A 12,548-nucleotide genomic window follows, 5' to 3' on the forward strand; every position below is an offset into this window, starting at 1 on the left:
AAATATAACCTTGGTACGTAGTTTCATTGTTAAGAAATTGAAAAGTCTGTATTTAAACTCAGATGTCTTGAGTACCTATTTCTTTTCTAATACTTCTTTTGTAGAGTGTTTGTTTATGAACTAATTGTTACCGCACAATTGCATGGGTTTGTAGAAAATGACTAGAAATGGCAAGTGATTATGTCCTTGGGTTTTTCTCTTGCAGAACTGTACAGGGCATAATAAGTAGGATTCTGAAGGGAACACCTCAATACTCTGCTCAGGGAATTAGGTATTCCTGGAGGGAAATTTAAAAAATTAACTACTACTTTGAGTCTGAAAAGACAGAGTGTTTATATCCATGATACACGATGCAAACACTGTTCTTTATTTTCACTCTTAAGGGATTTACTTAGCTTAGGAAGGGTCATCAAGGGAAGCATAATTTTCTATACTTCTAATATGTTTGCCCAGAATACTAGGTTATAGAGGCTCATTTATGTTAAATGATGTATTGGATGCACAAATGAGATTATTTTTGTGTATGCAAATAAATAGAACTTTTTAGAGAAATCTCAATTTGAAATCATGTCATATCCCCAACATAGATATTTTAGGAGGTCTGAGCCAGATTTGTATTTAGAACTAACACCTCCTCATCATCAGAAACTTAAACCCCTTAGGACGTTGGAGTGAAAGGACCTGTAGGGTTCAATAACAGTGACGTGTTTGGGGAACAGAGATGAGCATGTCATCGGTTATCTCTGACTTCATAACATTCCTTCAAACTAAAAGCTACGTAAATCATTGCTTCAAGAGACAGAGCTTGCTTATTTCTCTTTCCATCCCTAATCTTTAATGAAGACTAAAGAGAAGGGAGGAAATGTTTAAAGACTCTAGGAGTTGTATCAGGGCCTTCTCAGAGCAGAATAAATATAAATTTCTCGGAAATGGGAATTTCTCAGTATTCTTTGAGTACTTTGTGGAGTGGCTTCAGACAAATATGAGCTTGTAACAACCGCCTCTAGCTGTCCTTCTGGCATTAGTGACAGAGTTCTTTGCCCATGTGACCTTTACTGCTGTTTCTACAGATCCGTGATGACACAAATGGCTATAGAGGAGGAGTATTCTGTGACTGAGTTCATTCTCATCGGATTGGTAGACCAACCTTACCTTTAGTTGTCCTTGTTTGTCCTGTTTCTGGTGAACTATGGGACCAATGCGGTGGGAAACTTGAGTTTAATGAGTCTCATTTTCTTGAGTTCAAACCTTCAGACTCATATGTACTTTTTTCTCCTAAGTTTGACTTTCAGCGATTGGTGCTATTCATTTTTCTTGACTACTAAAACAATAATAAGTTTTGTCTTAGAGAAGAACATGATTTCTTTTACAGGATGCACAACTCAGCTGTTTTTCATACGCTCTTCTTGCCAATTCTAAGTTTTTTTCTGTTGAAAGGTAGCTTAGTTTTACAAAGAAGCTTGGTTGTTTAGGGGTTAGGATATTTCTAGGTCTAGATAGATGCTTTAAGTTGTTAATGACAAGATGTGATGGAGATTGATTTATGTTGAGAATTTTAGATGCACAAAGATAGGAAAGACGTTTTCTTCAAGGCTGTCAAATATAAATATCCAAACCACTAAGAATGTAACATTTATATAATTTCTGATTATATCATGGTTCTTCTTGCTATAGGTAGTTTATTGTATGAATGTGTAATAATATAAATGTACATGTAAAAAATAAAAAATGTTTAATTAATTTAAAAAAGAAGCCACACTGCTGTGTTGGAAAATAATTTTACATATTTACTACATAGACAGTTCAGGAGGAATGCTATAATGCTTCCTTTTTTTTCTAATTTGAAAGCCTATTGAAAAATTTAATAAACCAATAACAACTATCAAAAACAACCCTTGTAACCAAATGACTAAAAACTAATAAAGTAAAAAATTAATATGTGCAATCCTGTTGCTTTGTATATAAGAACAGCAAATATTTGAAATTAATATTAATGAAAAATAGACATACAGTAACAACCTAGCAGTTGTGGATAGAAGTCTATTGAAGTATAGGTAAAAAATATTATCATGTGAATGTAAAATGGCCTCTAAAAGCTCATGTGCTTGACTGCCTGGCCCTAAGCTGTTTTTATTATATTTAGTGACTGTGGTCTCACTAGAAGAGACAAGAAAATGTAGGTTACCATGGGAACCTTGACAGTTGTATCTACTTGGAATTCTGGCCCAAGCTCTTTGTATATTTATTTGGTCAACACAATGTGGGATGTGATTTCAGCATTTTCCTGCTGCTATAGTCAAATGTTTCTTCTAGTGTTGTGCTTTCCCTGCAAAGACAGACAGAAATATCATAACATTCTAAGATGAAATGAATCTTCCTGCTCCCGAGTTTCTTCAGCTATATGTTTTGCCATACATGTTTCTCAGTTATATGGTGAGATATAGTAACATACAGTATCTATAAGTATAAAATACATGAACAGTTGCCACAGTCTTTTGTACTCTAAACACAAACTCGACCACTGCAGTGAGAATTTTGGTTTCTTAAAAAAATAAAAAAACAGAAATATTATGGGACTATGTTTTTGTTTTTATCTCAGGTGTGGGGTATGGGGCTGTTTCAGATTGTCCACAGCAACTGAATGTATTTTCTCTTCTGCTTAAGCAGGGGCATAGTCTTGCCAGTTGCAGACAGTTTCTGAAAGTATGTGCTGTTGGGAATTCTGTGGACTTTTCAGAGGTATATAAATGCTAAGGCCCATGGAGGCAGGTTGTTAGTTGTTGATGGGATGCTCTTGACTGCTGCTGGTTGCTGTGGTTATGTGCAAAGAGACAGGAAGAAGAAATTAGCTCTCCTGATGGTGAAGAACAAACTTGCTTCAAGGAACTCAAGGCCCCTGATCAGCAGGAAGTAGTCTGATGACAGCATCACCCCTTTGCTGCCCCTGACTTTATCCCTTTAACCAGGTATTGTTTTTTCTCTCTCCTCTGTCCTTTCTTTCCTGTCTAGTGTTAGGAGATTGAAAGAGTGGATGGAAGAAGAAGGGTAAAAAAAACACACACATAAAGCAATCTAAATGTTGATCTAAAACTCACATCATTTTTCCCCAAATCCCATTTAATGTGTCTATGTATTTATTAAGAGTACACAAGATATACTTTTAAGTGTATGCAAATATAACTATATATAACTATATAACTATATAACTATATAACTATATAACTATATATATATATATATGTGTAAAGGGCCATTAAAGTATACACCTATTCTGTCAAAAAGTGAAAAGACATATATAAATTGATACTTCTTGAGTGCCTATTTCCACTCTTTCAATTATCTGTACCTTATCATCTATTATCTACCTATCTATCTATCTATCTATCTATCTATCTATCTATCTATCTATCTATCTAGTAGAGTTTTAAGTCTCTGGTCTGATGTTTATTACTGCCATCAACAATGATCATAGGAAAACTACAAATGGCAAGAGAGTGGTTCTTTGAATATTCCTTTGTAGAATTGTGAGGAGGATAATGAGAACGACAAAGGGGACCACTAACAAGCTGCTCTCGGAACTAGATACTCCCTGGTGGGAAATTACAAACTGAGTACGACTTTGAATCTCCAAAGATCCAACCTTAGCTTTATAGCATTTGATGTAAACATAAACTCAGTAATTTTTACCATCAAGGGGCATGCCCCACAGGAAGAATATAAAGGAGAGAACACTTTTCTGTACTTATAACATTTTTCTCCAAAAACCTTGACCTTCATAGTCTCATTTGAGTGAGGTAGTGTTTTGGAGCCTCATGTAAAATTGCTCTTTTATTTTGAGTATGTGGAAAGAACCTTCTACAGAAATCGCATTTCCTGCAATTAACCTCTCCTAGCAAGTTGCTCATTATCTGTACTGGTGGCAACTACCCACTTCATTACCAGTAGAGTAGCTTTTGCTCTCTTAGACCAGTGAGAAGAAAGGTACTAAGAGTTCCCAAAGCTAGAAAGTTTCTGCATGACCAAAGGTGAGTACTGAATTTTTGTCTTGACAATTTCACTTGAGATCAGAGTCTTATAAATCATTGTTTTAGAAAAAACTCCTTATGAATTATTCTTTTCTACCCGAATTATTAGTGAAGACCAGGGGGAAGGGAGTAAATTATATTCTGAGTCACTGAAGGTTGTTTTACATCTTCCTTTTGCAACACATATCATGGGTGGAGGAGAAGGAAATAGGGATTATATCAGCATCAACTTGAGCAGTTTGTACTCTTTAGTGGTCCAGCTGTATGTTCTCTTCATGAAAGCTTGGAAACAAATAAATCAAGCTTTCTGCTTGGAGTGAAAGATGGACCGCTGTCTAGAGTCGATTTCTGTACTTCTTACAGATGCCACACACGAAGCAAGTGACTACGGAAAATAACTCTTTAGTGTCTGAGTTCATTCTTATGGGACTGACTGACCAACCAGAGCTCCAGCTGCCCCTGTTTGTCCTGTTTTTGGTGAACTACACAGCCACTGTGATGGGAAACTTGAGCTTAATGAGTCTCATTTTCCTGAATTCAAACCTTCACACTCCCATGTACTTTTTTATTTTCAACCTGTCCTTCATTGATTTCTGTTATTCATTTGTCTTTACCCCCAAAATGCTGATGAGTTTCATTTTAGAGAAGAACACCATCTCCTTCAGAGGATGCATGACTCAGCTATTTTTCTTCTGCTTTTTTGTGAACTCTGAGAGTTATGTGCTGACAGCCATGGCCTATGATCGCTATGTGGCCATCTGTAAGCCACTAATGTACAGGCTTGTTATGTCACCTGGGATATGTTTTATGCTCATGTTTGTTTCTTACTTGATGGGTTTTGTTAGTGCCATGGCTCACACCGGATGTATGACCAGGCTCAGCTTTTGTGATTCTAACGTCATCAACCACTACATGTGTGACATCTTCCCTCTCCTCCAGCTCTCCTGCAGTAGCACCTACGTCAATGAACTTGTTAGCTTTGTTGTGGTGGGTACGGTTATCACTTTATGTAGTCTAATTATCTTAGTCTCATATGCTATGATCCTTTCCAATATCATTCATATGTCATCAGGTAAGGGTTGGTCCAAAGCTTTGGGAACCTGTGGTTCTCACATCATAACTGTTAGTCTCTTCTTTGGATCTGGGCTGCTTGCTTATGTTAAGCCATCATCTGCTGAGACTGTGGGCCAAGGAAAAATTTTTTCAGTGTTTTATACTTTTTTGGTGCCCATGCTGAATCCTCTTATATACAGCCTCAGAAACAAGGATGTCAAGCTTGCTGTGAAGAGAACCCTGAAGAGAATCACTAACTGATCTACCCACTCGTGTTTTTCCTAGCTTGATTTGTTTTTATTTGCCTACTGTTTCCCTATCATTTTTTTTTTTTGGTCTTTCCGATTACCTATCTTTTATTTATTTTTTTCTTCTTCTCATGTTTCTACAGTAACATCAAGTTTTCCACCGTATCGTTTGCCTTCCGGTATGCAATGTTACATGCACGTGACCACTCCTTGTATCCAATATCGTGCCCACTGCCTATATCAGCTTGTGATCCTGCTCTGTTAGCTTATTTTCCTTATGGATAACATTACCTATTATTTTTTATTGTATGTCTTTTCTGTCTAAGAATATCTACCAACTTGTATTTTTTAATCTCAAACTGATTTCATTGTTAATTTTTATTGTAATTTGTATATGCATTTACTCACTTGATAGTTATATTTTCTATGTATTCAATAACATAGATAAGGGGTGATATAGTTGTCAAGGTTTCAATAATTTTTCATGTTACTTCACTATGAATTTCTTTTTAAATATCTGTGTTACCTTTATTGATTTTTTAAATCTTATATTATTGGTATATATGTAAGAATCATATAGAGAAAATTACTTGCACTAAAAATTGGAACCTTAGTGAATAAATAAAATACATTTAATATACATTGTTATTGCTAACAGTAATGCCAGTATCTATTGAGTTATTGTGGCTAGATACTATATTAAATACTTTTAAAACTAACTCTTTTAAATACATGATGCTACTATCACCACTTTTATTTTGAAAGAAGAAAACTGAGTCAGAGAGAGGTTCATGTATTTGTTCAGGTTATATACAATTGCTTAGTGGTAGATCTGTTATTTGATTAGAATATAAGGAAGACATTTTGCTGCAAAGTCCATCCACCTTACTACTGTACATATTACTTGAAGGAGGTGGGACTTACATTAGAAAATCTTTAAGAAGTTTCCAGAATTTTGTGTTCAAGGCTTCTACTTTTGATATTTTTATGGAATTATGCAATTTATTTAAATTAGTGTTTTTATGGTTAACTGCACATATATTACATATACTTCTCTCCCTAAGTTTCTTAGACACCACAATTAAGACAACAGATTGACATTTTGATATTTCTCGGGAATAGAATTGAAATTGCTATTTTTGTTTTTGATATATAGATTATATCTGTAATTAAAAATATTTTGTTCATTCTTGGTCACATAAAACTGCCATTATAATGTCTAATACATTTCCACTGTTACGTGGATATTCTTATTTAAAAAATGCTTTCTGAATAATCAAACCACAACTAGGCTTAAGGCTTATAATGTAGTCCATGCATGCTGTTGTTTATGAGCTTGATTCACAAGATCAAGAATACTCTTCCTTTTTAAATCTATCTATCTATCTATCTATCATCTATCATCTATCTCCCTTTTCTTTTCCTACATATATATTACCATTTCTTTCTCTCTCATTTCTATCTGTCTTCCAGAGCAAATAGTTATATAATTCTAACATTTTAATAATAAAGTTCATTATTTAAAAAAATCTATGTGAGCTTTGAAGTCCACACCGATAATAATGCAGAAGTTAATGCTGTATTCATTATATATATATATATATATATATATATATATATATATATATATATATATATGATGAAGATATGGAGGAAAAAGTGAGTTGCAAAGTAACAGTGAGATTTCTAGATAATTATTTCAAAATGATCCAAATATTGAGAAGTCTATGGAAATATGAATCCAGCCGATATGCTATAGCAAAGAACTTATCTATCAGTCTTAGATGCCCAAATTAAAAAAGTACACATATTGTGACTGAAGCCTCATATTAAAGTTGTGCACACAAGGTAAGCTACATAATAACACCTTTTCTTGTTCATTGTAATAGTGGTTGTTTTTCTGGGATGATGTGGTCTAGGAGTTTGGTTATGTTATCATGATGTGTCTTGTTACTATTACCATAATGAAATACACATTTTAAGAAACCTGCTAGATGCTATAATCTTTATTTGGAAAGAAAAATAATTTGAATACTATAAACAAATAACAATTTACATTGTGTAACACTGTTGTTGGTAATGCACATTTTTATTTATCAATATAATCTATGGCCTACAAAGGAGAGAAAATATATGATGTGTATCTTACTGATACTTACTTATTTACTTAGGAAAATCACCAGGAGATGTACTCCAGTTTAGTACAAATGACATGACTTTAATCATTTTTATGGCTGAAAACCTTCACTGTGTATATAAACTTCTTCTTTACCCATTCTTTGGTTGTTTGACATCCAGGTCTCTTCCATTATATGGCTAATTTAAATAGTGTCTCTGTAAAGTATAGACTTGAAGTTTAGGATGAATACTGACAAGTGATAGAGCTGCGCACTATGGTAGATCTATGTCTAGCATCTTGAGAAATCTGTATGCTGATTTTTACGGTATCTGGATGAGTTTACTTTCTCAACAGCAGTATAAAAAAGTTCCTTTTAATCTAAGCTCCTCAGCATTGCTGTTATTTGTTTTGTTGGTGGCTGCCATTCTGAAGGGGTTGAAATGGAGTCTCACTGTACTTTGTACTCTTCTTTGATGATGAATAATTTTGAACATTTCTAAAGGTTTGTCTGTTACTTTTGCTTTGTTATTTGACAGATGCGTGTACATTTTATTAGCCTTGTCATTGATTGTTTTGTTTGGTTTCAGGTGCTGTGCTTTTTATTTTTATTTTTGTATATTCTAGATATTGATCCTAAAATATAGATACTAAAATTTTTATTCTATTATTTGGGCTAACTTTTCACTCTAATAATAACTACTTTCATGTGCTGAAACTTTTTAAATTCCATGAAAATCTATTTCTTATTGTTTCTTGAGCTGCTGGAATCTGTTTAAGAAGTCTTTGTTCATGCTTGGGCCTTTTCCAAATTTTTAAAATTTTAATTCATTCACTTACATCCTGATTGTAGCCCTCTCCCTTATCTTGTCCCAGTCCCACTCTCCCTCCCTCAGGCCCTCCCCATCCCCTAGTCCTCAGAAAGGGAGATTCTTCCTCCCCTATCATCTGACTCAGCTCCTCAAGCCTCATCTAGAATGCCAGCATCCTCTTCCTCTGTGGCCTGGCAAGGCCACCCTGTCAGAGAGAAGTGATCAATAAATGGGTACCAGAGTCCATGTCAGAGGTCACCTCTACTGCCCACATTATGGGACTCACAAGGAGACTGTGCTGCCTATTGACTACCTCTGATCAGGGGATTGAGGTCCATATGACCATGTCTTCATATGTTGAAAAAGCATTTGACAAAATTCAATACCCTTTCATGTTAAAAGTCTTGGACAGGCTGAGAATACGAGGCACAGGTAAACATAGTAAAGGCAATGTACAGCAAGCCTATAGCCAACATCAAACTAAAGGGAGAGAAATTTAAATCAGTTCCACTGAAATCAGGGACAAGACAAAAGTGATAGAGCTGTGCACTATACAGACCCCTCTCTCTGTATCTCTTCAGTGCAATACTTGAAACCTAGCTAGAGCAAGGAGATCAATGGGATGCAAATTGGAAAAGAAGAAGTCAAGTATCACTATTCACAGAGGATATGATAGTATACATCAACTACCCCCAAAATTCTACCAAGGACCTCCTACAGCTGATAAACACCTTCAGAAAAGTTTATGGATACAAAATCAACTAAAAAAAATTAGTACTCCTCCTTTATACAAAAGACAAATGGGTTGAAATAGAAATTATGGAAACTACACCCTTCACAATAGTCACAAAATCCGTAAAATTTCTTGGTCTAACTCTAACCAAGCAAGTGAAAGACTTTTATGAAATAACTTCAAGTCTTTGAAGAAAGAACTTGAAGAGGATATCAGAAGATGGAAAGATATCCCATGCTCATGGATTGACAGGGTTAACATAGTAAAAATTGCCATCTTACTGAAAGTAATCTACAGATTCGATGCAATTCCCATCAAAACGCCAGCACAAATCTTTATGGACCCTGAAGGAACAATTCTGAACTTGAAGTCTCAGCTAGGACAATAAAACAGCTGATAGAGATTAATAGTATAAATATTGGAAATGAAAAAAAGTATCATCATTTGCAGATCATAAGATAATATACATAAATGACGGTAAAATACCAAAAATAGAACTTCTACAGATGATAAACACTTTCAGCAAAGTAGCTGAACACAGATTAAAAAAAAAAGAGCAGTAGTCCTCCAATATGGAGATCAGGGAAACAACATCCTTAACAATAGCCTCAAATTATATAAATTATATTGGAGTAATTCTACTCAAGCATGTGAAAGACTTGTATGATAAAAACTTGAAGAACAAAATTGATGAAAATATCAGAAGATAAAAAGATCTCTCATGCCCATGGATCAGCTGGGTTAACATAATAAAATATGGCTAACTCACCAAAAGCAATGTGCAGATTCAATGCAACTCCCACTAAAATTACATTTATAGACTTCAAAAAGAGAATTCTCAACTTTATACGAAAAAATCCAAAGACAAATGATATTTAAAATAATCCTCAACAAAATAACCGCTATGTCTCACCATTCTCAATTTTAAGCTGTACTACAGAGCTATAGTAAAAAAACAAGCAGACAAACAAGTAAAAAAAAATCACTCATGGTCTTGGCATAAAACAGAAATGTGTGTGAATAGAATTGAACTGAAGCCTCAGACATTAACCCATACATATATGGTCACTTTAATTTTGATAAAGAAGCCAGAAGTACACACTGGAAGAAAGAGAGCATCTTCAAAAAAACTGTGCTGTTCAAACTGCATGTCTGATTGTAGAAAAATGTAAATAGGTTTATTTCGGTGTCCTCTATTATCTCTCATTCACCTATGCCAATACAATGGAAGCTTTTTATTACTACAGGTTTGTGGCACAACATGGTAATATGTCTGGTGTTACTATTTTTGAGCAGGATTGTTTAATGATCCAAGTGTCTATATTGCTTCCATATATGGTTTAAGATTGGTTTCCTCTGGGGCTGGAGAGATGACTCAGAGGTTAAGAGCACTGAGTACTCTTCCAAAGGTCATGAGTTCAATTCCCAGCAGCCACATGGTAGCTCACAACCATCTCTTTTGGCCTGTAGGCAGAATGCTCGATACATAATAAATAAATAAATCTTAAACAGTTGTTTCCTCTTTCTGTGAATAATGATGTTTGTACTCCTCAATCTGTAATCCACTCTCATGCTTTCATTTATCAAAAGTCCAATTTAATGCTGTTTTGATTTTGCAAAACAAAAGCTTTTTTTTTACTCTATGAAGTAAAAATACAATTCATTCTGCATCAAATATGAATGACTCTAGCCCATGAGAGTGAAGTCACATTGTCTAGATTTATATATTTCAAGTGACTACATAAACATTTATGGTCAAAGAACAAAAGAGAACCAAATATGAAGACTTTTCAAAATATGCTATGGGGAGCATCAGGTTATACTAAATCATAGCAAAATTCTATAAATTTAGATATCATATGACAACATTCATTTTTGAGCTTGTAGAAATCAGTTGTATGTTAAAGTAAAATATTCTAAATGTTTTACCTCAAGTAAAAGAGGTTTATATATATATATATATATATATATATATATATATATATATATATACATACATACATACATATAGATAGATATTAGAATATATATATTAGAATATATATATATTAGAATAATTTATTTCTAGGCTGCCAGTATTCCAATGTTCTATAACCATAAAATGCCAATCAGTGAATAAGCTTTCTGTAATCTCTAATGTTGGTGGTATTTTTTTTTCTGATAACTTAGGTTCACACTTCTAATCTCATTCTTGTTCTTTTTCTATGAAAGAATTCTTGGGATAATAACCCTAACCTTACGGGTTTCCTTACCCAATCATTGACTGATATTTTTTCTCGTTCTTTTGTTTCAGTTAGTCATACTTTTTTCTCTCTAGTGTGCACACTGTCACTTGGTCTAAAAATTATTTTCTAAATAAAACTTTTACTTATATAATCTACGGGTTGTATAAAGAGCTACGAGGCACCGTAAATGTCATTCATAAAGTCTTATAGATGTAAGGGAGCTGTCTATCGCTTACAGGAAGACTCAAAGTTGATGTGAAAATTCTACAAATTTGTAATCCTATAATATGCACTATATCAAAACTTTAGGTTGGGTTAAGTGCTACCTTAGGGCTTTCCTCTTCAAGGTGACACCCTTCAGTTTATTTCACATTTTTAACTGTCTTATATATGCAATTTTGAAGATCCATAAGTCCCAGTATTTTTTTTTATCTTACACTCTTTTTTTTGTAACAGTATTATGCCTTTAGATTTTATATTTAGGTAAATGGCATAATATAAATTGATTTCATGTGTGGTGTGCATGATTATTCTTATTATCATTCTTAAGCACCATTCTTCACATCTTCAATGTTCTTTTTTTCCAAATCATGTCCGTGAGAAAATGCACTTCAGCACCTCATTTTCTGAGCCCAGTTGTTATGCAATGCATATTTGATAATTTCTAGAGGAATATCATATGCTTCAGTTTATGAGATTATGGTAATGAAGAGGAGAGCATGGCACAGAATGGTAGGGGCCAAAGATTCTGTTTTGTCTCCACTACACAAGACATCAGTACAGCAAGAATTTAGTTGCTCCAAATGAGTTAAGGCAAGAATAAACCTTTTTATTTGAGTAAGAATGTGAGTGGTATAAGTGGACTAACTTATCCTAGTATATTTTCATGCACACAGAAAACATCTAATACATTGTGTAAATTGTATTTGGAGTTATTGTTTTTATGAATTGTACACATAGATTTGTTTTCTTACCTAGAACTTTATCATGCTTCAGATTTATCAGTTTTAAATGAATATTTATAGTTGTTCAAAGGAATCTGAAAGTGTAAGTAAAGAAGGATCAGCGTGATCTACAGCTTCATAGATGAGAAGTGAAAAGTTCTAATGTAAATTTGTATTATCTTGAGAGGCTGTTTATATTATTTTATTCCCTCTATAAGACTATTTTTGTATAATTTTAATGCATGTTTGATGGTTTCTTATTGAAATAATAGGAAAGCTACATAGGGTAGGTGACCATATCCCTGACCATCTCTTCTTGTAGAGTTGTGCAGAATGTCATGAAGAAAATGACCCCCAGAGTTCTGCCCTGGGTACTAGATATTCCTGCTGGG

At 34.0% G+C, this 12,548-nt stretch overlaps 1 protein-coding gene across 1 annotated transcript; it reads left to right on the forward strand.

Moving 5' to 3' along the window:
• Positions 1-4,448: 4,448 nt before the first annotated feature.
• LOC311598307 (olfactory receptor 8C8-like) lies at positions 4,449-5,339 on the forward strand (the record flags this gene model as incomplete). Its single annotated transcript, XM_084783341.1, has 1 exon — positions 4,449-5,339. One exon carries the CDS (start codon positions 4,449-4,451, stop codon positions 5,337-5,339), a length of 891 nt encoding a protein of 296 aa, XP_084639467.1.
• Between the last annotated feature and the right edge of the window lie 7,209 nt (positions 5,340-12,548).

Source organism: Acomys minous (assembly GCF_964271855.1).
Source record: "Acomys minous genome assembly, chromosome: 5".
NCBI lineage: Eukaryota > Metazoa > Chordata > Mammalia > Rodentia > Muridae > Acomys > Acomys minous.